The 24985-nt window shown below is 47.1% G+C and overlaps 1 protein-coding gene and 1 long non-coding RNA gene across 9 annotated transcripts in view; one reads left to right on the forward strand and one right to left on the reverse strand.

Annotated features, from left to right (window-relative positions):
* The window catches only part of SMAGP (small cell adhesion glycoprotein), a 30558-nt gene extending 7374 nt beyond the window's left edge, over positions 1-23184 (reverse strand). The window contains exons 1-4 of one of the 8 annotated variants that reach the window (XM_077954337.1): positions 23116-23184; positions 17953-19943; positions 16946-17017; positions 559-622 (exon numbers count right to left, since the gene is read on the reverse strand). In XM_077954337.1, coding sequence (XP_077810463.1) covers positions 559-622; positions 16946-17017; positions 17953-18329 — 513 coding nt within the window. In that variant the 5' untranslated portion in view covers positions 18330-19943; positions 23116-23184. The other 7 variants (XM_077954336.1, XM_077954338.1, XM_077954339.1 and 4 more) reach the window with 7 other exon arrangements.
* On the forward strand, positions 13245-19055 carry LOC144332905 (uncharacterized). The gene is made up of 2 exons (XR_013401110.1): positions 13245-14181; positions 16624-19055. It is a non-coding gene; the product is annotated as an uncharacterized LOC144332905 (long non-coding RNA).
* Positions 23185-24985: the final 1801 nt, after the last annotated feature.

Consider the following 24985-nt stretch of genomic DNA (forward strand, 5'->3'; position numbering starts at 1 on the left):
ATGGCAAGAAGGCAGACTCTACATCAGATTTTTTTTTTTTTTTTTTTTGAGACAGAGTCTCGCTCTGTCACCCAGGCTGGAGTGCAGTGGCACAATCTTGGCTCACTGCAACCTCTGTCTCCCAGGTTCTAGCGATTCTCCTGCCTCAGCCTCCCGAGCAGCTGGGACTACAAGAGCGTGCCACCACGCCTGGCTAATTTTTTATATTTTTTAGTAGAAACAGGGTTTCACCATATTAGCCAGATGGTCTCGATCTCCTGACTTTGTGATCCGCCCGCCTCGGCCTCCCAAAGTGCTGGGATTACAGACGTGAGCCACTGTGCCCAGCCTATTATTATTATATTTGAGACCAAGTCTCACTGTCTCGCCCAGGCTGGAGTGCAGTGGCTTGATCTCAGCTCACTGCAACCTCCACCCACTGGGTTCAAGTAATTCTCCTGCCTCAGCCTCCCAAGTAGCTGGGATTACAGGCATGTGCCACCATGCCTGGCTAATTTTTGTATTTTTTTCGTAGAGACAGTTTTGCCATGTTGGCTAGGCTGGTCTCAGACTCCTGACCTCAGGTGATCCGCCTTCCTCAGCCTCCCAATGTGCTGGGATTACAGGTGTGAGCCACCGCACCCTGTGAAGGACAATTTAAAAAGCATTATATCTGGAACGAGAACAAAGAAAAAGCTAGGCTTATTTGGGCCTGAGGGGTCAGGCTGGAGGTAACAGAGAAAGCAGAATTCCCTCAGGCCTTTTCACCTCTGTCTCCTATCAAAGAGAATCATTTTTTTGTACTAAGGAGCAGTGGAGCCTTTGGGGACATGGGGGAAGTGAGCTCAACAGAAACAAAGAAACTCAGCAAGCACCAGACTGATCTAAAAGGACCAGATATGACAGCCAAAGGCACTGCAAGAACTTGTAAATGGGATTTCTGTTGGTGACAAAGGAGCTTCTGAGAAAGAGAGAGGGATCTGGAACCTGAAGGGGCCATGGAAGGAAGGTGGATTCCGCAAAGAAATGGTGAGCTTGATGTGATTCCCCAGCAAAGTTCTAGAACACATTATCACGGCCTGTTTGGAGGGCTCTGAACTTGAAACAGCAAGCATTAGAAGTCAGAATGGGACTACCGAGAGCAAGCTGGGTCAGACAAGCTGCACAGCCTTCTTAGACTGAGATTCTAGGTTCTTAGACAGGGAAATTAAACAGTTCAAAAAGAATTTACTGAGTGTGTACTCTATGCCAGGCTCTGAGCTTCTATCAGTGAACAACACAGGCAAAAACTCTTACCTTTAGAGTTCCTGCCAAGAGTAAACAGAATTACCCAGCAATCTCATTGCTGGGATGCTGGGTACGATCCCGCAATCCCACTTCCAGGTATATATCCAAAAGAAATGAATGGACTTCAACTGATACTTGCATATCATGTTCATAGGAGCATTATGCAATACCTAAATAAAAGGTAAAATGGACCGGGCGTGGTGGCTCACGCCTGTAATCCCAGCACTTTGGGAGGCCGAGGCAGGCGGATCACGAGGTCAGGAGATTGAGACCATCCTGGCTAACACGGTGAAACTCCGTCTCTACTAAAAAAAAAAAAAAACTAGCCGGGCGTGGTGGCAGGCGCCTGTAGTCCCAGCTACTCGGGAGATTGAGGCAGGAGGATGGCATGAACCCAGGAGGTGGAGCTTGCAGTGAGCCGAGATCGCGCCACTGCACTCCAGCCTGGGTGACAGAGCAAGACTCCATCTCAAGAAAAAAAAAAAAAAGGTGAAACAAACAACCCAAATGTCCATCAATAGATAAACGGATAAACAAAATGTGGCATAAACATATCCTTAAAGAGGAAGGAAATTCTGTAAAAAAAAAAAAAAAAGGAAGGAATTCAGACATATACTACAACATGAATGAACCTTGAGGACATGACACTAAGTGAAATAAGCCAGGCACAAAAGGACAAACATTCCAGTCTAGCCAACATGGCAAAACCCTGTCTCTACTAAAAATACAAAAATTAGCCAGATGTGGTGGCAGGTGCCTGTAATCCCAGCTACTCGGCAGGCTGAGGCAGGAGAATCACTTGAACCCAGGAGGTGGAGGTTACAGTGAGCCAAGATCGTGCCACTGCACTCCAGCCCAGACAACAGAGCGAGACTCTGTCTCAAAAAAAAAAAAAAAAAAGGGACAAACATTGTATGATTCCATTTCTATGAGGTGCTTACAGTAATCAAATTCATAGAGACAGAAAGTACTACAGGAGATTGTAAGGGGCTAGAGAAGGGGAAAATGGAGAGTTAATGTTTAATGGGTATAGAGTTTTAGTTTGGGAGGATGCAAAAGTTCTGGAGATGCGTAGTGGTGTTGGTGTAGGTATAACAACGTGAATGTACTTAATACTGCTGGACTGTATACTTGAAAATGGTTAAAATGGTCAATTTTATGTTATGTATAATTTTACCACAATAAAAAAACCCTCTCTTTATACAATTTACATTTTTAGAGGGGAAAGACAGACAATAAATAAAATAAGGCCGGGCACGGTGGCTCACGCCTGTAATCCCAGCACTTTAGGAGGCCGAGGCGGGCAGATCATGAGGTCAGGAGTTGGAGACCAGCCTGACCAATAAGGCGAAACCCTGTCTCTACTAAAAATACAAGAATTAGCTGGGCGTGTGGCGTGCGCCTGTAGTCACAGCTACTCAGGAGGCTGAGGCAGGAGAATCACTTGAACCCAGGAGGCAGAGGTTGCAGTGAGCCGAGATTGTGCCATTGCACTCCAGCCTGGGTGACAGAGAGAGACTTCATCTCAAAAAAAAAGTAAAAATAAATAACTAAGTAAAAGGTATGCTATATTACATGTGAATTAGCACTATGTAGAAAAATAAGCAGAAAAGGGGATGGAAAGCTGGGATGTGGAGTTGTGGTTTTAGAGAAGGTTGTCAGGGGAAGCTTTACTGAAGAGGTGACTTGAGTGAAGACCTAAAGAAGGTGAGGGAGGCAGCCATGCAAAGAGCTGATTGAAGAACATTCCAGGCAGAGGGGACAGCAAGTTCACGGGAAGGCTGTCCACAGCACTGAAAAACACCCCGGGGCCAGGCATGCTTGGCCTGTTAAATGCACAGCATGGAGGCCCCTGAGTGGCAGCAAGGGGGAGAGGAGAAGCAGAGAAAGTCAAGGAGGCCTGTACAACACAGGCCTTGTAGGCCAAGGTAAGGGCTTTTTCAGTGAGTGAGGTAGGAAGCTTTTACAGGTTTTTGGGCAGAGACTGATCAGATTTTTACTTTATTATTTATTCACTTAATTATTTTTGAGACAGGGCCTCAGTCTGTCCTCCAGGCTGGAGTGCAGTGGTATGATCATGACTCACTGCAGTCTCGACCTTCTGGGTTCAAGCAATCCTCCTACCTCAACCTCTGGAGTAGCTGGGACTACAAGCATGCACCACCACGCCTGGCTAATTCTGTATTTTTAGTAGAAATGGGGCTTCACCATGTTGGCCAGGCTGGTCTTGAACTCCTGACCTCAAGTGATCTGCCCACTTCAGCCTCCCAAAGTGCTGGGATTACAGGTGTGAGCTAGCGGACCCAGTCCCTTTTCCTAATTTCCATGACAGCATTAATTGCTTTTGCAGCAGCTCAGTGAGAAAGTGGTGGGATTCTGAATATAATCTGAAACAAAGACAGACAGGATTGGATGTGGGGTGGAGTCAAAGATGAAGGCATGGAGTTATATGAGAGGGGGAAGCCTGCAGGAGGAACAAATTTGGAAGAAACATGATTGCTTACTAGATATCAAAGTTCAGATGTTAAGACTAGAATTTGGAGGCGAGGTGCGGTGGCTCACGCCTGTAATCTTAGCCCTTTGGAGGCTGAGGACAGAGGACCACTTGACCTCAGGAGTTCAAGAGCAGCCTGGGCAACATAGTGAGACCTCATCTCTATTTAAAAAACAAAAACAAACAACCTTTCCAGAAATATATATAAAATACAGATATATATATGGTACTGGAGGTTGAAGTCATTAGATATTTAGGACCATAGACTGGGTGAGATCACCCAGGAGTAAGTGCAGATAAAGAGAACCCAAGACTGAGCCCAAGGAGACTGGGGAGTAGCAGCCAAACAGCTTTTGCCATGCAGAGATCATAAATGGCCTTTACAAGAGAAGTTTTGGTGAAGTGCTGGATATAAACCCGTAATTTAGGGTGGGTTCAAGGAAGAAATGGAAGGAGAGGAACTGGAGGCAAAGTATAAATACATGCTTACACAAAATTTCTCTGTAAAGGTGAGCAGAGAAATGAGGCTGTGACTGGAGGGGAAAGGGAGTTCAAATTTGTTTGTTTTTCTGATAGGAGAAATGCCAGCATGTTTGCATACAGGTAAGAATGACTCAGATGAGAGGGACAACTGATGATGTACAAGAGCCCTTGAAGAGACGAGATCTAGAGCACAGAGGGGCTGGCTGCAGACAGCAGCAGAGACAGTGCCATTGGAAGGAGGAAAAGCAGAGTAGATGGGCACAAACGCAGGTGGCAGGTTGACGGTGGGGGTGGGAGCCTTTGGCAGTTCTCTTCTGAGAACTTTAATTTGCTCAAGAAAATAGGATCTTAACTGGGCCCAGCGGCTTGTATAATCCCAGTACTTTGAGAGGCCAAGGTGGAAGAACTGTTTGGGACCAGGAGTTCAAGACCAGCCTGGGCAACATAGTGAGACCCTATCTCTTAAATTTTTTTTTTTTTTTTTTGAGACGGAGTCTCCCTCTGTCACCCAGGCTGGAGTGCAGTGGTGCGATCTCGATCTCGGCTCACTGCAAGCTCCGCTTTCCAGGTTCACGCCATTCTCCTGCCTCAGCCTCCCGAGTAGCTGGGACTACAGGTGCCCGCCACCATGCCCGGCTAATTTTTTGTATTTTTTAGTAGAGATGGGGTTTCACCGTGTTAGCCAGGATGGTGTCGATCTCCTGACCTCGTAATCCACCCGCCTCGGCCTCCCAGAGTGCTGGGATTACAGGTGTGAGCCACCGTGCCTGGCCTCTGAAGTTAAAATAATTTTTTTTTTTTTTTTTTTTTTTTTGAGACAGAGTCTTTGCTCTGTCACCCAGGCTAGAGTGCAGTGGTGCCATCTTGGGTCACTGTAACCTCCCCCTCCCAGGTTATTATCTGCCCCTGGCCTCCCAGGTAGCTGGGATTACAGGTACCCACCACCACACCTGGTTAATTTTTGCATTATTAGTAGAGATGGGGTTTCACCATGTTGGCCAGGCTAGTCTTGAACTCCTGACCTCAGGTGATCTGCCCATCTTGGCCTCCCAAGGTGCTGGAATTACAGGTGTGAGCCACTGTGCCCAGTCTACCCATTCTAAAATAAGATCTTAACTGGGCCCAGTGGTTTGTACCTATAATCCCAGCACTTTGGGAGGCCAATGTGGGAGGATCGCTTGAGGTCAGGAGTTTAAGATCAGGCTGAGAGCAACATAGAGAGACCTCCATCTCTACAAAAAAATAAAAATAAAAATAAAGCAATAGCCAGGTATGGTGGCACACGCCTGTAGGTCCAGCAGTTTGGGAGGTTGAGGTGGGTGGATTTCTTGAGCCCAGGAGTTTAAGGCTGCAGTGAGCTATGATTGTGCCATAGCACTCCAGCCTAGGTGACAGACCCTGTCTCTCAAAAAATAAATTAATTAATAATTACAAAATAGGATGTAAGATAATCAGTTGAGAGTGAGGATGGGAGGGGCTTAAGGAGAACTGAAGGTGCTGCAAGAGTAGATAGCATCAGAAAACATCATAACATTATTTATAGGCCAAGCACAGTGGTTCATGCCTGTAATCCCAGCATTTTGGGAGGCTGAGGGCAGGTGGATCACCTGAGGTGACGGAGGCTGGGAGTTTGAGACCAGCCTGGTCAACACTGTGAAACCCCATCCCTACTAAAAATATAAAAATTAGCTGGGCATGGTGGTGGGCACCTGTATTTCCAGCTACTCAGGAGGCTGAGGCAGGAGAATAGCTTGAATCCGAGAGGCACAGGTTGCAGTGATCCGAGATCAGGCCATTGCACTCCAGCCTGAGCAACAAGTGTGAGACTCCATCTCAAAAAAAAAAAAAAAAACAAGGCCGGGCGCGGTGGCTCACGCCTGTAATCCCAGCACTTTGGGAGGCCAAGGCGGGCGGATCACGAAGTCAGGAGACTGAGACCATCCTGGCTAACACGGTGAAACCCCGTCTCTACTAAAAATACAAAAAATTAGCCGGGCGTGGTGGCGGGCGCCTGTAGTCCCAGCTACTCCGGAGGCTGAGGCAGGAGAATGGCGTGAACCCGAGAGGCGGAGCTTGCAGTGAGCCGAGATCGCGCCACTGCACTCCAGCCTGGGCGACAGAGCGAGACTCCGTCTCAAAAAAAAAAAAAAAAAAAAAGATTATTTATAATATCCTTGTGGACAAGGTAGAGAAATACAGACTGGCTATAAGGCCTAAGTGAGGCAGTAATGGATTGTTAAGGGATGAAGTGATGCCAGTCTAGACAGAGACTCTTTCACTGGGGTTTAACCTTGGTCTTTTTGAATTGATATTGTTATATCAAACCATGCGAGGGCCAAAATAAGGCCTTTATGTAATTCAAAATAAAAAATATTAAATAATAAAACAAGTATAACAAAGTCCAAGGCTGGGTGCAGTGGCTCATGCCTATAATCCCAACAATTTGGGAGGTTGAGGCAGGAGGACTGCTTGAGCCCAGGAGTTCAAAACCAGCGTAGGCAACATGGGGAGACACTGTCTCTACCAAAAAAAAAAAAAAAAAATAGCTGATACTTGAACCCTGAGGAGGATTCAAGAGGACCACTTGAGTCTGAGAAGTTGAGGCTGCGGCGAGCCATGTTTGCACCACTGCATGCCAGCCTGGCTGACAGAGTGAGACCCTGTCTCAAAAAATACATATTGAACTTCAAATTCTTTGCAAGATTTTTTTTTTTTTTTTGGTCTTATGCTTTATTGGTGCCTTCTACACAGGCTGAGCTGAATGCCCTTTGGGTAAATGCAGATCCTGCAGACCCAGGGAAGATTCAACAATTTAAAAATTTTCTGTACAGATGGAGTCTTACTGTGTTGCCCAGGCTGGTTTTGAACTCCTGGGCTCAAACGATCCTCCTGCCTCAACAACACAAAGTGCTGGGATTACAGATGTGAACCACTGCGCCCAGCCCTGAGAAATTTGTTAAAGGCTTCAAAGCTGAGGGGCAACTAGTAAACTGATAAACATAGACACATTTCAAATGTCTAAAGAAACACACCAAATTGAACAAGATGAGAATTTAACATATTCCTTGCTCTTAGGTTCAGGAAGCCAACTACTCACAAAGAATGGGGAAGCTATGGCTTAGCAGCATCACATATAAAGTACTTACGGGGGGTCCCTAAAAAACCACTAACACTGGAAGGATATACTCCAAAACAGCAGCAGGAGTTACAGGTAGGTTGTGGAATTCTCAATGATTTTGATTTTCTTCTTTTTTTCTTAGAGACAGGGTCTTGTTCTGTCACCCAGGCTGGAATGCAGTGATATAATCATAGATGACTGTAACCTTGAACTCGTGGGCTGAGGCAATCCTCCCACCTCATCCTCCTGAGTAGCTGGGACTATAGGTGTGTGCCACCATGCCTGGCTAATTTTTAAAGTTTTTAGTAGAGAGGGAGTCTTGCTATGTTGCCCAGGCTGGTCTTGAACTCCTGGCCTTAAGGGATCCTCCCACCTTGGCCTCCCAAAGTGCTTGGATTACAGGTGTGTGCCTGAATTTTGTTTTGTTTTATGTGCTTTCCTTTATATTCCAAATTTCTCACAATGATAAATAATTACTTTTATAATCATAAAAAATTTTAAATTACTGTTATTTTAGGCACCAGTAATATAAATATGGTCTAAAAATGGAGGCGACAGTACTGCTCTACTTTGTACCACTCCTAGACTGCTGAGTTCATCTGGGTGTCATCATTTCTTTTCTTTTTTTTTTTTTTGGAGACAGGATCTCTGCTCACTGCAGATCTTGGCTCGCTGCAACCTCCGCCTCCTGGGTTCAAATGATTCTCCTGCCTCAACCTCCTGAGTAGCTGGGAGTTACAGGCGTGCACCACCAAGCCCGGCTAATTTTTTTTTTTTTTTTTTTTTAGATGGAGTCTCGTTCTCTGGCCCAGGCTAACATGCAATGGTGCGGTCTTGGTTCACTGCAACCTCTGCCTCCCAGGTTCAAGTGATTCTCTTGCCTCAGCCACCCAAGTAGCTGGGATTACAGGCGCATGCCACTACACCCAGCTAATTTTTGTATTTTTAGTAGAGATGGGGTTTCACCATGTTGGTCAGGCTGTTCTCGAATTCCTAACCTCGTGATACACCCACCTTGGCCTCCCAAAGTGCTAGAATTGCAGGTGTGAGCCACTGCGCCCGGTCTTATTTTTTTTCTTTTTTTTTGAGACAGAGTCTCACTCTGTCACCCGGGCTGGAGTGCAGCGGCTTGATCTCGGCTCCCTGCAACCTCTGCCTCCCAGGTTCAAGCGATTCCGAGTATCTGGAATTACAGGCACCCACCACTACGCCCAGCTAATTTTTTGTATTTTTAGTAAAGACAAGGTTTTACCATGTTGGCCAGGCTGGTCTCGAACTCCTGACCTGGTGATTTGCCCACCTCGGCTCCCAAAGTGCTGGGATTACAGGCATGAGCCACTGTGTCACAATTTTGAGGTGAGCAGGCAAACCATGTCAGATAAGGAAAGCTTGCAAGAGAAAGCCCAGAGAAAAAAGGGAGCCTAGAACTTAAATTCTGTCTTCTAATATGCCAAGGCATGACCTGTACAAGAGAACAAACAGCAGAAACTCGAAAAGACAGATGTCTCCCCAACAGAAGAAAGAGCAAAACTGGACAAAAGCAAGGAAGCATCTTGGAGAGAGAATTCTAGTATAGAATGGCTAGTTGAACTAGCTGAGCATCAGAACCCCCTCAGCCTTAGTTTTTGAATTTTTATAAATGGAAAGTGTTCTATTAGAATTCTCATTGAAATCAAATTTTAAAATAAAAAATCCAGACACACTTAGAATGTCTATCTGGAGAGGAATGATGAAATAAATTATAGGCCATCCATTGTAGAAATAGTTGCTAAAAAGAATATGAGATGTACAATATTACTGGGAGAGGATAAACGGTTAGATGAAAAAAGCAAATTGCCAGGTGGTATGTCTAGTAGGACTGCATCTTTGTTTAAAAAAAAAAAAAGTAAATTGGCAGGGTGCAGTGGCTCACACCCATAATCCCAGCACTTTGGGAGGCTGAGGTGGGAGGATTGCTTGAGGCCAGGAATTTGAGTCCAGCCTGGGCAACATAGCAAGACCCCTGTCTCTCTGTATATTTTTTTTAAGCAACTTTAAAAAACCCTATAAATATGCATATATATGTTTGTACATAGAAAAGGTCTAGAAAGTTATTCTCTGAGGGGCATGTATTACCTTTTAAACAAAATAACATGCTTGGCAAGGTGGTTCACACCTATAATCCCAGCAATTTGGGAGGCTGAGGCCAGAGGATCGCTTGAGTCCAGGAGTTCAAGACCAGCCTGGGCAACATGGCAAAACCCTGTCTCTACAAAAATACAAAAATTAACCGGGCATGGTGGCACGCTACCTGTGGTTCCAGCTACTTTGGAGGCTGAGGTGGGAGGATCACCTGAGTCTGGGAAAGTTGAGGCTGCAGTGAGCTGTGATTGAGCCACTGCCCTACAGTCTGGGTGAAATTGAGGCCCTGTCTCAAAAAAAAAGAAAAAAAGAACAAACAACAACAAAACAAACTAAGTTCAGGAAAGCTGGCATAAAAGAAGGAAATGGCTTATAGCTTTTCCTCCATTCTCTCCTGTTTCTACCCCATTTCTTTCCCATTTCTTTGTCCAAACAAAGAAATAATTATTAAATAGCACTACAGTCTTTCCAAACTTTCCCTGCTCAGGTTTGGAAAGACTGTAGCATCATTCTTCTTGTAAGTGGAATGTCAGGACAAAGGACCATAAGATTGAAGGCCCCACCCAAATCCTAACCAATAGCAAATGACCTTCAAGATCTATTCTGTTTACTCACTCTTTTTTTTTTTGTTAACCCAGATACCGGCTGGCTTTCTTGTGGCCCTTGTTCCCAGGCTGAGCTAAATCCCTTATCACTGAGACATCAGATCTTTTGCCACCTGAGTCTGCCAGCCTACTTATTTGCTCTAGACCTGTCCAACAAAAGGTGGCTCCCCCAGTTCTTTCCATGGGAAGCCACACTGGAACTCGGCCCCCTTTCTTCTGCCTTCTCTTTCATGCGCACCAGCGAGTTGGGTGGAGTGAGACCTTGGGAGCAGTCCATCATGACAGAAAGAACACAGGCTTTGCAGTAAATCAGACTTGGCATAAAATCCTGCCTCTGCCATTACTAGCTGCATGACCTTGGGAAATTTTTTTAATTTTTGAAAATTTCACAGTGGCTCATGCCTGTAATCCCAGCACTTTGGGAGGTCGGGGTGAGTGGATCACTTGAGATCAGGAGTTCGAGACCAGTCTGGCCAACATGGTGAAACCCCATCTCTACTAAAAATTTAAAAAATTAGCTGGGCATAGTGGTGGGTGCCTATAGTTCCAGGTACTCCGGAGGCTGAGACAGGAAAATCGCTTGAACCTGGGAGGCGGAGGTTGCAGTGAGCCGAGATTGTGCCATTGCACTCCAGCCTGGGCGACAAGAGCGAAACTCCATCTCGGAAAAAGAAAAGGAAAAGAAAACTCCTTAACTTCCCTGAACTTCAGTTGCTCCTTCTGTAAAATGAGAATAAAACCTGTTTCACAGGGCTGTGGTGAGGAATAAGTGCAATGAAAAATGCTGCTTTGGGAGGCTGAGATGGGAGGATCACTTGAGGCCAGGAGTTTGAGACCAGCCTGGGCAATATAGCAAGATCTTATCTCTACAAAAAAATTGTTTTAAATAAAATAAAATAAAATAAAATAAAGAAAAATGCTGGCCGGGCGTGGTGGCTCACGCCTGTAATCCCAGCACTTTGGGAGGTCGAGGGGGGCGGATCACGAGGTCAGGAGATGGAGACCACGGTGAAACCCCGTCTCTACTAAAAATACAAAAAATTAGCCAGGCGCGGTGGCGGGCGCCTGTAGTCCCAGCTACTACGGAGGCTGAGGCAGGAGAATGGCGTGAACCCGGGAGGCGGAGTTTGCAGTGAGCCAAGATAGCGCCATTGCACTTCAGCCTGGGCGAGAGCGCGAGACTCCGTCTAAAAAAAAAAAAAAAAAAAGGAAAATGCTAAGTGTCTAATAGAGGGTGAGGACAACCTAGGCAGTAGCTGGTACAATTATTTGGTGGCAAGAGATAAGCTTTACCTGGCAGGGTGGGCAAAGCCCACAAGGCACAGTTCCACTGCCCTACTTCCAATAGGGCTGACTTATGCACTAGGGACAACAGGCACAGTGCCCTGGGCCCACAATGCTTCTAAAGGCCCATGAAAATGGTTTAAGTGATTTTCATTTCTTTTATAATCAGAAGGAAGAGAACCAAAATTTTAGGTCAAAGAAATATTAAGGTTGTTATGTGAATTACTAATTATAAATATTAATTATTATATTATCATATTCTTCCTTACACTGATAGTTGTAAAATATGATTTTTAATATTTTTTAAGTGAAGGAGGAGCCCACAAAGACAAAAGTGCCCAGGGCTTGGGAAAGTCATAATGTGGCCCTTACTTTCAAGGCTCCTGAAGGATATCTCCTCTAGGAAGTCTTTATAGACTGTATTGCTAGGTGTGATGGTGCATGCCTGCAGTCCCAGCTGCTTAGGAGTCTGAGGTGGGAGGATCCCTCAAGCCCAGATGTTTGAGTCTGCAGTGAGCTAGGATTGTGCCACTGTACTCCAGCCTGGGCAACAGAGTAAGATCCCATCTCTTAAAAAAAAAAAAAAAAGAGAGGCCAGGCGCAATGGTTCACACCTGTAATCCCAGCACTTTGGGAGGCCGAGGCAGGTGGATTGCCTGAGCTCAGGAGTTCGAGACCCACCTGGGCAACATGGTGAAACCCCATCTCTACTAAACTACAAAAAATTAGCCGGGCATGACGGCGTGCGCCTGTAATCCCAGCTACTCAGGAGGGAGGTTGAGGCAGGAGAATTGCTTGAACCCAGGAGGCAGAGGTTGTAATGAGCCGAGATTGCACCACTGCACTCCAGCCTGGGTGACAGAACAAGACTCAGTCTCGGAAAAAAAGAGAGACAGAGAAAGAGAGAGAGAGGGCTGACTCAATAATCAATTTAAAAAAAATTTTTTAAAAGGATATAAATATACAGCTGAACAATAACAAAACAGCTCAACTAAAAAATGGGACAAGACTTGAATAGACATTTCTCCAAAGATGTACAAATGGTCAATAAGTACATGAAAAGATGCTCCACATCACTATCACTAGGGAAATGCAAATCAAAACCACAGTGAGATACCACCTCACACACATTATGATGACTACTATTAAACAGAAAGTAACAAGTGTTGGCAAGGTTGCAGAGAAACTGAAACCTTTATGCACTGCTGATAGGAATATAAAATAGTGCAGCCGCTGTGCAAAGCTGTATGGTGGATCCTCAAAAAAATTAAACACAGAATTATAACGATACAGCAATTCCACTTCTGAGTATACATCCCAAACAACTGAAAGCAGGGTCTCAAGAAGATATTTGTACACCCATGTTTATAGCAGCATCAGTCACAATAGCCAAAAGGTGGAAGCAACCCAACTGTCCATCATAGATAAATGGAGAAACAAAACGTAATATACACATCCAACGATATCATTCAGCCTTGAAAAGGTAGGAGATTGGGACATGCTACAGTATGGATGAACCTTGAGAATATTATGCTAAGTGAAGTTAGCCAGACGCAAAAGGACTGTTGTATGATTCTACCTACATGAAGTACCTAGAGCGGTCAAATTCATATAGACAGAAAATAGAACAGTGTCTGCCAGGGGAGTGGGGAATCAGTGTTTAATGGGTGTCAAGTTTCAGTTTGGGAAGGCAAAGTTCTGGAGATGGATGGTGGTGAGGAACACGAATTACTTAATACAGTAGTCTCCCCAGGGCCGGGCGCTCGCCTGTAATCCCAGCACTTTAGGAGGCCGAGGCGGGCGGATCACGAGGTCAGGAGAGCGAGACCATCCTGGCTAACACGGTGAAACCTCGTCTCTATTAAAAATACAAAAAATTAGCCAGGTGTGGTGGCGGGCGTCTGTAGTCCCAGCTACTGGGGAGACTGAGGCAGGAGAATGGTGTGAACCCAGGAGGCAGAGCTTGCAGTGAGCTGAGATCGTGCCACTGTACTCCAGCCTGGGCGACAGAGCAAGACTCCATCTCAAAAAAAAAATACAGTAGTCCCCCCTTATCTGTGGTTTTGCTTTCCCAGGTTTCAGTTACCCGCGGTCAACTGCAGTCCAAAAACATTAAATAGAAATTTAATAGAAAAAGAAAATTCCAGAAAGGAACAATTCATACATTTTAAATTATGTGCCGTTCTGAGTAGCGTGATGAAATCTCACACCCTGCTCCATCCTGCCTGGAAAGTGAATCATCCTTTTGTATCCATGCTATAAATTATGCTTAGTAGTTGGCTGTCACAGTATCACCACACTTGTGTTCAAGTAACCCTTATTTTACATGACAATGGCCCCAAAGCACAAGAATGGTGATGCAATTTGGACATGCCAACAAGAAGTGCTTCCTTTAAGTGAAAAGGTTAAAGTTCTTGACTTAATAAAGAAAAAAAAAAAAGAATTGTATACTGAGGTTTCTAAGATCTATAGTAAATAAGGTATTTTAAGTGAGAGGGACCACTTTCACATAACTCTTATTACAGTATATTGTTATAGTTGTTCTATTTTATTATTGTTAATCTCTTACTGTGCCTAATTTATAAGTTAAGCTTTATCCTAAGTATGTATGTACAGGAAAAAACGTAGTACAGATGGGGTTCAGTACTATCTGAGATTTCAGGCATCCGCTAGGGCTTTTGGAATGTATCCCCTGTGGAAAAGCGGGGACTACTCCACCACTGAACTGCCTGCGAAAAAGTGGCTAAAATGGTAATACCTGTACTATGTTTATTTTACCGTAAGTTTTAAAAAAAAGAAAAAATGGCCAGGTACGGTGGCTCATGCCTGTAATCCCAGCACTTTGGCAGGCTGAGGCAGGCAGATCACTTGAGGCCAGGAGTTCGAGACCAGCCTGGCCAACATGGTGAAACCCCGTCTCTACTAAAAGTACACAAATTAGCTGGGCGTGGTAACGCACGCCTGTAATTCCAGCTACTAGGGAGACTAAGGCAGGATAATTGCTTGAGCCCAGGATCGGAGGCTGCAGTGAGCTGAGATCAAGCCACCGCACTCTAGCCTGGGCAACACAGCGAGACTTGGTCTCAACAACAATAATAATAATAATAAATAATAAAATTTTTAAAAATGTAAACAGTTCCGCTTTGCCGAGGTTCTAATCCCTCAGCTAGCTACCAAGGTATCGCCTTTTTTCCCTTGTGGGCAGGCTTATTCTGGAGGTCCTTTGCCCACCCGCTTCCTGAACATCCTCCAGGGTAAATTGTTTCTGTAGCTTCACACATGGTATGAGGTATTCTACCTTTATCTAGAGCAGATACACATAGAAAAGGTATTCCACCCTTCTCTAAGATACCTGCTGCGCCCCTTTGCCAGTACGAACCTTGTCCATCTTTCAAGGGCAAGACTCAGATCCCTTCCTCACCTACTCATGAAGCCTTTGCTGACCTATTTCTCCCCACTCTCCGCACCCCCCCAAGTTTTTTTTTTTTAGACAGGGACTTGCTCTGTCACCCAGGCCAGAGTGCAGTGGCATGATCTCGGCTCATTACAGCCTCCATCTCCTGGGCTCAAGGGATCCTCCCACCTTAGCCTTCGGAGTAGCTGGAACCACAGGTGTGTATCACCATGCCCGGCTATTTTTAAAATTTTTTTGTAGGGACGGGGTTTCGCCATATTGCCCAGGCTGATCTCGAACTCCTGAGCTCAAACAATCTGCCTGCCTTGACCTCCCAAAGTGCTGGAATTACAGGCATGAGCCTCCACACCCGGCCATTTCTCTCTTTTATCTCTTTTCACCAGAAAACTAAAAGTCTGAATTGTGTGCATTACCAGTCACAGAGGACACTGTCTTAGACTTCCACTGGTGTTGTCACTCACCTGTTTCTACACAGTAAAAGCAGGGAATGTCTGTCTTAATGACAAATGTGACTGTGTATAGGAAGACAAAGGTGTATAGACCAACCATTGTTCCTCTCCCTAACTAGCACATGCTGAGAATAGTCAATAAATAACTGATAGTTTGGCCGGCCCAGCCTGATGATGAACTAAAAGGTGGGCATCCATTCTCAGAGTGCTGAGCAGTAGAGACCGGCCTCCACACACCTTCAGGGAACAATGAGGTTATGATGCTGGGTCTGTATCATCAGAGAAATGGAATTAGAAAGCCAGCAGAATCCCTTTCAAGGGAAAGATGGGTTTCTTTTTTTTTTTTTTTTGAGACGGAGTCTCGCTCTGTCGCCCAGGCTGGAGTGCAGTGGCCGGATCTCGGCTCACTGCAAGCTCCGCCCCCCGGGTTTACGCCATTCTCCTGCCTCAGCCTCCCAAGTAGCTGGGACTACAGGTGCCCGCCACCTCGCCTGGCTAGTTTTTTGTATTTTTTAGTAGAGACGGGGTTTCACCGTGTTAGCCAGGATGGTCTCGATCTCCTGACATCGTGATCCGCCCATCTCGGCCTCCCAAAGTGCTGGGATTACAGGCTTGAGCCACCGCGCCCGGCCGAAAGATGAGTTTCTAACAAGCACTCAGTACTAATAACCAATGTGACTGAGTGCTTACGAGATACTGCACACTCTTCTAGGTGTTTTATATGGGCTGTCTCATTTAATCTTCATAAATCATAAGATAGGTACTATTTTCCCTATTTTGTGAATGATGAACCTGGAGCTTAGAGATTAGAAATACTATCTTTAGCAGGTTTTTAAAAAACGATTTCCCTGTTATCTTTGAAGATTCCTTTTCCACATTTAACTATAAGGCTTTCTGCTACATTCTTTGCCATAGCTATAAATTATTAGAGGGATGAAAGTAAAGCCCTTCCTTTAGGCTTATAAAATAATCAGTCTTCCTTCCTTCCTTTCTTCCTTTCCTTCCCTCTCTCCTCCTTCCCTCCCTCCCTCCCTATTTTTTGAGATGGGTCTCACTCTGTTGCCCAGGCTGGAGTGCAATGGCACAATCTCAGCTCACCTGCGCCTCCTGGGTTCAAGTGATTCCCATGCCTCAGCCTCCTGAGTAGCTGGGATTACAGGTGTGAAACCATCTCTCTACTAAAAATAAAAAACTAGCCTGGCTAATTTCTTTGTATTTTTAGTAGAGACGGGGTTTCACCATGTTGGCCAGGCTGGTCTCAAACTCCTGACCTCAGGTGATCTGCCCACCTCGGCCTCCCAAACTGTTGGGATTACAGACATGAGCCACCACACCTGGCCTCTTTCTTTCTTTTGAATTAGAGATGGGGGTCTCACTATGTTGCCCAGGCAAGTCTCAAACACCTGGCCTCAAGAGATCCTCTTGCCTCAGTCTCCCAAAGTCCTGGGATTACTGACATAAAATCATTGGATAAACCGAGGTTACAAAGCTTTAAGTGGTAGTGAAGTCACCATGTCCATGTGACTTCAGATTAAAACAGTACTAAGGGGCACACTCTAGAGTTCCTGCTTCCTCCCAGGCCTTTCCCGTGTGAGACAGGCGGAGAGAGGCGGGAGTCTTCCCACCAGGGCTGAGGCTTCCAGGACTGGTCTGGGGAAGGGAATGTTGAACAATTCTTTCTCACTGGGATTAGGAAAGGCCTTCGCCTACCTCTCGGAGAAGGAGTGGTCAGGAGGCTGGTCATTGTCACTAGTGGTTGAGTTCCTTGGAGAAGAGGCAGATCTGTAGGAAAAGGGGCAAAGACAGGAATGCAGCGGGTGAGCCCCTGGGGCTTCGAGTCCTGGAAGTCCCAGAAACGCCTCTGGTGCCAGGTTTTCCCAAGTCCCTTCCCCTTTTCCTCTTGCCCACTTCTGGTTTCCCTGAGTATCTTCTCAGGATCCAAGTACCAACGGCTCTCCACAGGAGCAGTCTGAGGCCACGTGCACTTTACCGGGGTGTTACCTTCACACGCTCTCTCCCGATCCTTTCAATGGGCCACCAAATTTACCTCGGAGATCTCTCAAGGCCTGAGAAAGTCAGGCAAAGGTTCGCAAATCAGCAGCGGACCCAGTTTCGCCAAAGCGCGGTAACAGGTACCCTAGGGTTCCACAGCTCGGAGTTCTGGTGACGCCATCCACCAGGTGTCAGGAGAGGGCCGGGAAGGTCAGGACCCGCGCCTAGGCTCCGGAGCGGATTGGGCGCAGCGCGGCAGCCGGGCCGGGACCGGGAGGCGAGGGCCGTGGGCCGCCTTCTGGCCCGCCTGGGACGCAGGGACGCCAGGCTGGCCGCCCCGTCCGGGCCTGCCTTCGCCGTCTAGGGCGCGGTCCGCGCACAGCCTGCCGAGCCTCACTTGGCTCCTGCCCGCGCCTCGCGTCCCGGAGACCCTCGACGCCCCTGCGAACGCAGGGTGGACGCGGCGGGCTGGGTTGGTCCTCGCCCCGCGGTCCCGCCCCCGTCCCCGCCCGGAGCCCCCCGCGTTACCAGCACCCGGCGGAGCGCGCTGCGCTGGGAGCGGCCGGTGCGCTGGAGAGCGGCGTTTCCAGCCGCCGCGACCCTCGGTCCCAGCGGGGCGCTGAGCTTCGGCCGCTCCGGGTTTCGGTTCCTGCCGCGGCCGAGGTGGCTGAGGCGAGTGTGGGCGACCCGGCTTTCCGGCGCCCCCGCCCTCCCCTCGTGCTCACCTTTCCAGTCCGACGGGCTGCCGGGGGAGGGCCGGCGCCGCTCCGCGCGTCCTTTTGAACTCAATGGGGGCGGGCACCGCGGAGTCGCGGAGGCCGGCAGAGGCCGAACGAGGACCCCGAGAGGAGGAAGCCGCGGGCCGCGCGCGGGGTTGGCGCAGAGGCCGGAGGGGGTGGGGGACAGGCCGACGGGGTGGGACAGGAAAAGCGGAGAGAAACCGCCCTCTGCAGGTCCCCTCGGCTCCCCCGGGAGGAAAGGCAGCCTGCCCTTCTCCGATTGTCACTTTACTCTCCATCCGGAGCCGCTTCCTCTCTCGCCCCGAGGCTCGGGGTGGCGGGGGACCAGATTGGAGCCGCGGGCTAACTGGGATCAGTCCCATTTCCCTGGGCTTGACGTTCTCTGAATTTTTAGCTAACGTGGAAAGTTACATTTATTTGCATTTGTTTATCACGTGCTCACATAGGTCTGTGTCCCGAAGCTTGGCAGATGAGCGAACTTAGCCAGCACACCCCCGGCCGTGAAGCGGAAAGGTGAAGCGGGGAGAGCAACGAGCCTCTCCACCCCGCCCGCCCCCGGGTCTTGCCAGCTGGACGTTCTTGTGGGGCAGCACTGAGCAGCGGTTAGGAGTGTCGTGGACTTTGGATTCAAACAGCCCCAGCTCCTCTGCTTGCTAGCTGGGTGACTTTGGGCAAATTAACATCTCGAAAATCTGTTTCCTCATTCCTAAAATGCGGGGCTGAAAGTGATCATGCCTGTAAAGCCATCTCATATCCATGGTTCTAGAGCATGGTGAGCACCTCAATTTGAATAATCAGTGCCATGCTCTAGTTACCTCTTGAGTCACTCGTTTGTGGCAGGAAATGTTCCCAAATTAATAGAAGAATTCAGTGACTAAGAGGATGTAATAGTATATAACACAGGCACTGGAATCAGCTCTGCTGTGTGATCTTGGACAAGTTGCTTCTGTTTCATTTATCTGGGGCAGTACCTGTCTGATAGAGTGACTGTCGGGACGAAATAAGTTAGTAAATATGTACTGTAAGGCATTAGAACCTTGCCTGGCACATAGTAAGTGCTCAGTAAACGCTAGCTCTTGTTATCTTGGCTTCCTGTTTAGGATTGAAACCCTTGTGATTATTCTTTCCCTCCCAGTGACAGACTTCTGTGCTTACTTCGCACTTCTGTGCTTTCTGTAGGTTTGTGAACCAGTATTTATACAGAAATACTTTCTTTTTTTTTTTTTTTTTTTTTTTGAGACGGAGTCTTGCTCTGTCACCCAGGCTGGAGTGCAGTGGCCAGATCTCAGCTCACTGCAAGCTCCGCCTCCCGGGTTTACGCCATTCTCCTGCCTCAGCCTCCGGAGTAGCTGGGACTACAGGCGCCCGCCACCGCGCCCGGCTAGTTTTTTGTATTTTTAGTAGAGACGGGGTTTCACCGTGTTAGCCAGGATGGTCTCGATCTCCTGACCTCGTGATCCGCCCGCCTCGGCCTCCCAAAGTGCTGGGATTACAGGCTTGAGCCACCGCGCCCGGCCCAGAAATACTTTCTATAGAAAGACAGGCATCATCAGATTGTGCATGTTAATCCGGGGAACAGACTGAAAGAGAAGGTCTCAGAGGAGAGAGGCATAAAGGGAGAAAACAAAACAAAGCCATAAGCAAAGCAAGAGTAGTTGCTTTTATTCCTAAAGTGTTTGTTATAAAAGAAACCAGAGGGCAGGGCAGTGTGGCTCACGCCTGTAATCCCAGCACTTTGGGAGGCCGAGGCTGGTGAATCACTTGAGGTCAGTAGTTTGAGACCAGCCTGGCCAACAAGGTGAAACCCTGTCTCTACTAAAAATACAAAATCTGCTGGGTGTGGAGGTGTACGCCTGTAATCCCAGCTACTCCAGAGGCTGAGGCAGGAGAATCACTTGATCCTGGGAGGCAGAGGTTGCAGTGAGCCGAGATTACACCATTGCATTCCAGCCTGGGCAACAACAGCATAACTCCATCTCAAAAAAAAAAATAAATGAATAAATAAATAAGTGAAGAAATTCATTTTATGTAAATATATTGAGAAATATATGTAAATATATGCATGGGAAAATGCCATTCCAACCAAGAAAGGCAAAGAAAGTGACATGCTAGCTATGCATAAGTAACTTAATAAAAGAAAGGTGAGCCTGGCTTGTCCTCAGATAAGAGAATATCCAAGAGAAAAGGAAATTAAAATCCTAGAGGGCTAAATCCAAAAGAGGACAATTGCTGGCATTGACATACTTTAGCTGACCACCTTGATCATGAATTCCAGAAGTTGATACCGTTCTTGTACCTGGGTCTGTCTCTTTCACATTTTCTATTATGTGTTGAAGATTGTTTAGAACTACAGATTCAGCTGAGCGTGGTGGCTCACACTTGTAATCCCAGCACTTGGGGAGGCCAAGACGGGTGGATCACGAGGTCGGGAGTTTGAGACCAGCCTGGCCAACATGGTGAAATCCTCTCTCTACTAAAAATATAAAAATACAAAAATTAGCTGGACGTGGTGGCAGGCACCTGGAATCCCAGCTACTCAGGAGGCTGAGGCAGGAGAATCGCTTGAACCCAGGAGATGGAGGTTGCGGTGAGCCGAGATTGTGCCACTGCACTCCAGCCTGGGCGACAGAGCTACACTCTGTCTCAAAAAAAAAAAAAAAAACAGACAGACTCAGAGGCTGTCTGGCTCAACTGACTGACTCTACTGATTTGCTGTAACTTCAACAATTTCAACAGTTGTTAGTAATGTTCTCTCAATAAGCATCTTTTTTTTTTCTCTTTAAAATGTGACTGGCGGGGCGCAGTGGCTCACGTCTGTAATCTCAGCACTTTGGGAAGCCAAGGCAGGCGGATCACCTGAGGTCAGGAGTTTGAGATCAGCCTGGCCAACATGGTGAAATCCCGTATTTACTAAAAATATAAAAATTAGCGAGTGTGATGATGGGTGCCTGTAATCCCAGCTACTTGGGAGTCTGAGGCAGGAGAATCCCTTGAACCCAGGAGGTGGAGGTTGCAGGGAGCCAAGATCACACCAACCCACTCCAGCCTTGGCAACAGAGTGAGACTCTGACTCAAAAAAAAAAAAAAAAAGGTAACCTTACACCTATAATCCCAGCACTTTGGGAGGCCAAGGTGGGCAGATCACTTGAGCCTAGGAGTTTGAGACCAGCCTGGGCAACATGTTGAAACCCTGTCTCTACAAATACAAAAAAGTTAGGAGTTGTGGCATGCGCCTGCGGTCCCAGCTAGTCGGGAGGCTGAGGTGAGAGGATCACTTGAGCCCGGGGGGTAAAGGCTGCACTCCAGCCTGGGAGATACAGCAAGACCCTTTCCCCCCAACCAAAAAAAAGTAACCTTAGGGAGGGAGGTGGGGATGATTAATGGGTACAAAAAAAAAAAAAAAAAAAAAGAAAGAATGAATAAGACCTTAAGACCTACTATTTGGTAGCACAACAGGGTGACTATAAATAATAACTTAATTGTACATTTAAAAATAACTAAAATAGTATAATTGGACTGTTTTTAACACAAATGCTTAAGGGGATGTATACTGCATTCTCCATGATATGATTTTATTATGCATTTGCATGCTTGTATCAAAACATATCATGAGGCTGGGCGGGGTGGCTCACACCTGTAATCCCAGCACTTTGGGAGGCTGAGGTGGGTGGATCACGAGGTGAGGAGATCAAGACCATCCTGGCTAACGCGGTGAAACCCTGTCTCTACTAAAAATACAAAAAATTAGCCGGGCGTGGTGGCGGGCACCTGTAGTCCCAGCTACTTGGCAGACTGAGGCAGGAGAATGGTGTGAACCCGGGAGGCGGAGCTTGCAGTGAGCCGAGATAGCGCCATCGCACTCCAGTCTGGGAAGACGCCGTCTCAAAAAAAAAAAAAAAAAAATCTCATGCACCCCATAAATATATATATATCCTATGAACCCACACAAATTAAACATTAAAAAAATAAAAATAGGCCAGGCGCAGTGGCTCACGCCTGTAATCCCAGAACTGTGGGAGGCCGAGGCGGGCGGATCACAAGGTCAAGTGATCGAGACCATCCTGGCCAACATGGTGAAACCCCGTCTCTAATAAAAATACAAAAATTAGTCGGGAGTGGTGGCACATGCCTGTAATCCCAGCTACTCAGGAGGCTGAGGCAGAAGAATCGCTTGAACCTGGGAGGCGGAGGTTTCAGTGAGCAGAGATCACACTGCTGCACTCCAGCCTGGCAACACAGTGAGACTCCGTCTCAAAATAAATAAATAATAATAATAAATAAAATGTAACCTTATAAGGTTTGCCGATACTTGATTTTTTTTTAATTTTTATTTTTTACTTTTTTTTTTTTTTTTTTTTTGAGACAGAGTATTGCTCTATCAGCCAGGCTGGAGTGCAATGGCGTGATCTCAGCTCACTGCAACCTCCACCTCCCGGGTTCAAGCAATTCTTCTGCCTCAGCCTCCCAAGCAGCTGGGATTACAGACATCTGCCATCGGGCCCAGATAACTTTTTGTATTTTTAGTAGAGACAGAGTTTTGCCATGTTGGCCAGGCTGGTCTCAAACTCCTGACCTCAGGCGATCCACCCACCTCGGCCTCCCAAAGCGCTCGGATTACAGGTATGAGCCAGCACGCCTGGACTGATACATGATTTTTTTTTTTTAAGCTAGTCACATACCTCATTTTATTTTTTGAGATGGAGTCTCACTCTGTCGTCCAGGTTGGAGTGCAGTGTCTCCATCTCAGCTCACTGCAACGTCTGCCTCCTGGGATTAAGTGATTCTCATGCCTTAGCCTCTGAAGTAGCTGGGATTACAGGTGTGCACCACCATGCCTGGCTAACTTTTGTATTTTTAGTAGACAGGGTTTCACCATGTTGGCCAGGCTGGTCTCAAACTCCTGACCTCGAGTGATCCAACCATCTCAGCCTCCCAAAGTGCTGGGATAACAGGCGTAAGCTACTGCTCCTGGCCAACATACCTCATTTTAAAAGTGTAGTCATACAGAAAAATAGGATCCAATATGCACATGCTCAGCCTCCAGTTTGGTGTAAAATAAAGACTATTGTAAGCAGTGTACGTATTATGCTCTCTGGTGCATGCTGTTTATCTGGATATGTCATGTCTCGAGTTCTCTGCATGTCTTACCTAGTCTGTCAGTATGTCCTTCAAACTGCTGGAGGGCAGTGACTGGAGAATGCTCTTGCAATTAATTCTTTTTTTTTTTTTTTTTTTTTTTTGAGGCGGAGTCTGGCTCTCTTGCCCAGGCTGGAGTGCAGTGGCCGGATCTCAGCTCACTGCAAGCTCCGCCTCCCGGGTTCACGCCATTCTCCTGCCTCAGCCTCCCGAGTAGCTGGGACTACAGGCGCCCGCCACCGCGCCCGGCTAGTTTTTTGTATTTTTTAGTAGAGACGGGGTTTCATTGTGTTAGCCAGGATGGTCTCGATCTCCTGACCTCGTGATCCGCCCGTCTCGGCCTCCCAAAGTGCTGGGATTACAGGCTTGAGCCACCGCGCCCGGCCTCTTGCAATTAATTCTATGTAGAGAGGCATACAGATAGATGATGAATGAAGCCTTGTGATGGTAAACTACCAGTGTTCTCCAAGGATTAAATGCTAAACCTCAGAAACTGCAGCAGCCGTCCTTTTGTCAACAGACCTCAAGGGGCCTCAGGGGAGGGACAAGAGACATTCATCTCCACCCAGTTTTATTGGCCTTCAGCCCCACCTTGTGCTGCTGCCAGGATGGCAGTCTTTCCCCTGGACGTCACCATTTTGTCAGGGTAAACAAGCTGTTCCCCAAATGGCACCATCCACCCTCGGTAAGCATACAGGCCGTTTCCCCTGCCTCCTTGGAGCCCTCAGTAGGGTTATATGCAAACCAAGTGCCAACCTCACAATTTAGTAAAATTTTCCACTTCAGGTGTGCCTCTATTGCAGCAGTTACTGCTTGTCTGCCCCACCAGACTGTAAGTCCCTAGAAGTCTCTGGCACATGCCAAAGAGGATCAGTCTCCTGAGGAGAGGAGGGAAAGCCCTGGAGAGAAAAGGGTTGAGGGCCTTGTGCAGCTAGGAGCCTCTGTTCCCAGCATTTCCCCTGTATCACTCGCAGCAGTGATTCTGAATGCCAAGGGAGTGGAATATCTTTATTTTATTTTATCTTATTTATTTATTTAATCTTTTGAGATGGAGTCTTGCTTGGTCACCAGGCTGGAGTACAGTGGCACAATCTCAGCTCACTGCAACCCCCACCTCCTGGGTTCACACGATTCTCCTGCCTCAGCCTCCCGAGTAGCTGAGACTACAGGCATGTGCCACCACACTGAGTTAATTTTTAATTTTTATATTTTTAGTAGGGACGGGGTTTCACCATGTTGGCCAGGATGGTCTTGATCTCTTGACCCTGTGATCCGCCCGCCTTGACCTCCCAAAGTGCTGGGATTACAGTCATGAGCCACTGTGCCTGGCCCTGGAGTGGAACACTTTTTAGGAGAGCCATGAAAAAGGACAGGCAGTAGGGCTTTTATAATTTGAAGAACAACTCTCCTCTCGGGGAAATGCAAGCACCTCTCCATTACTGCTGTATACAGTAGAGATCCTTTGAAGATGAAGATGATCCTTTTCTTTTTTCTTTTTTTTGAGACTGGGTCTCGCTCTGTTGCCCAGGCTGGCTGGAGTACAATGAATGGTGTGATCAAAGATCACCGCAGCCTTGATGTGGGCTCAAGATACCCTCCCGCCTCAGCCTCTAGAGTGGCTTGGGCTACAGGCATGTGCCACCACACCTAGCTAATTTTTTATTTCTTGTGGAGATGGGGTTTTGCTTTGTCACCCAGGCTGGCCTTGAACTCTTGGGCTGAAGTGATCCTTGAGCCTTGGCCTCCCAAAGCAAAGATGATGCTTTTTTTTTTTTTTTTTTTTTTTTTGAGATAGTCTTGCTCTATTGCCCAGGCTGGAGTGTAGTGGCGCGATCTCGGCTCACCACAGCCTCTGCCTCCCGGGTTCAAGCGAGTCTCCTGC

The sequence above is a fragment of the Macaca mulatta genome, chromosome 11, assembly GCF_049350105.2.
Source record: "Macaca mulatta isolate MMU2019108-1 chromosome 11, T2T-MMU8v2.0, whole genome shotgun sequence".
Taxonomy (NCBI): domain Eukaryota; kingdom Metazoa; phylum Chordata; class Mammalia; order Primates; family Cercopithecidae; genus Macaca; species Macaca mulatta.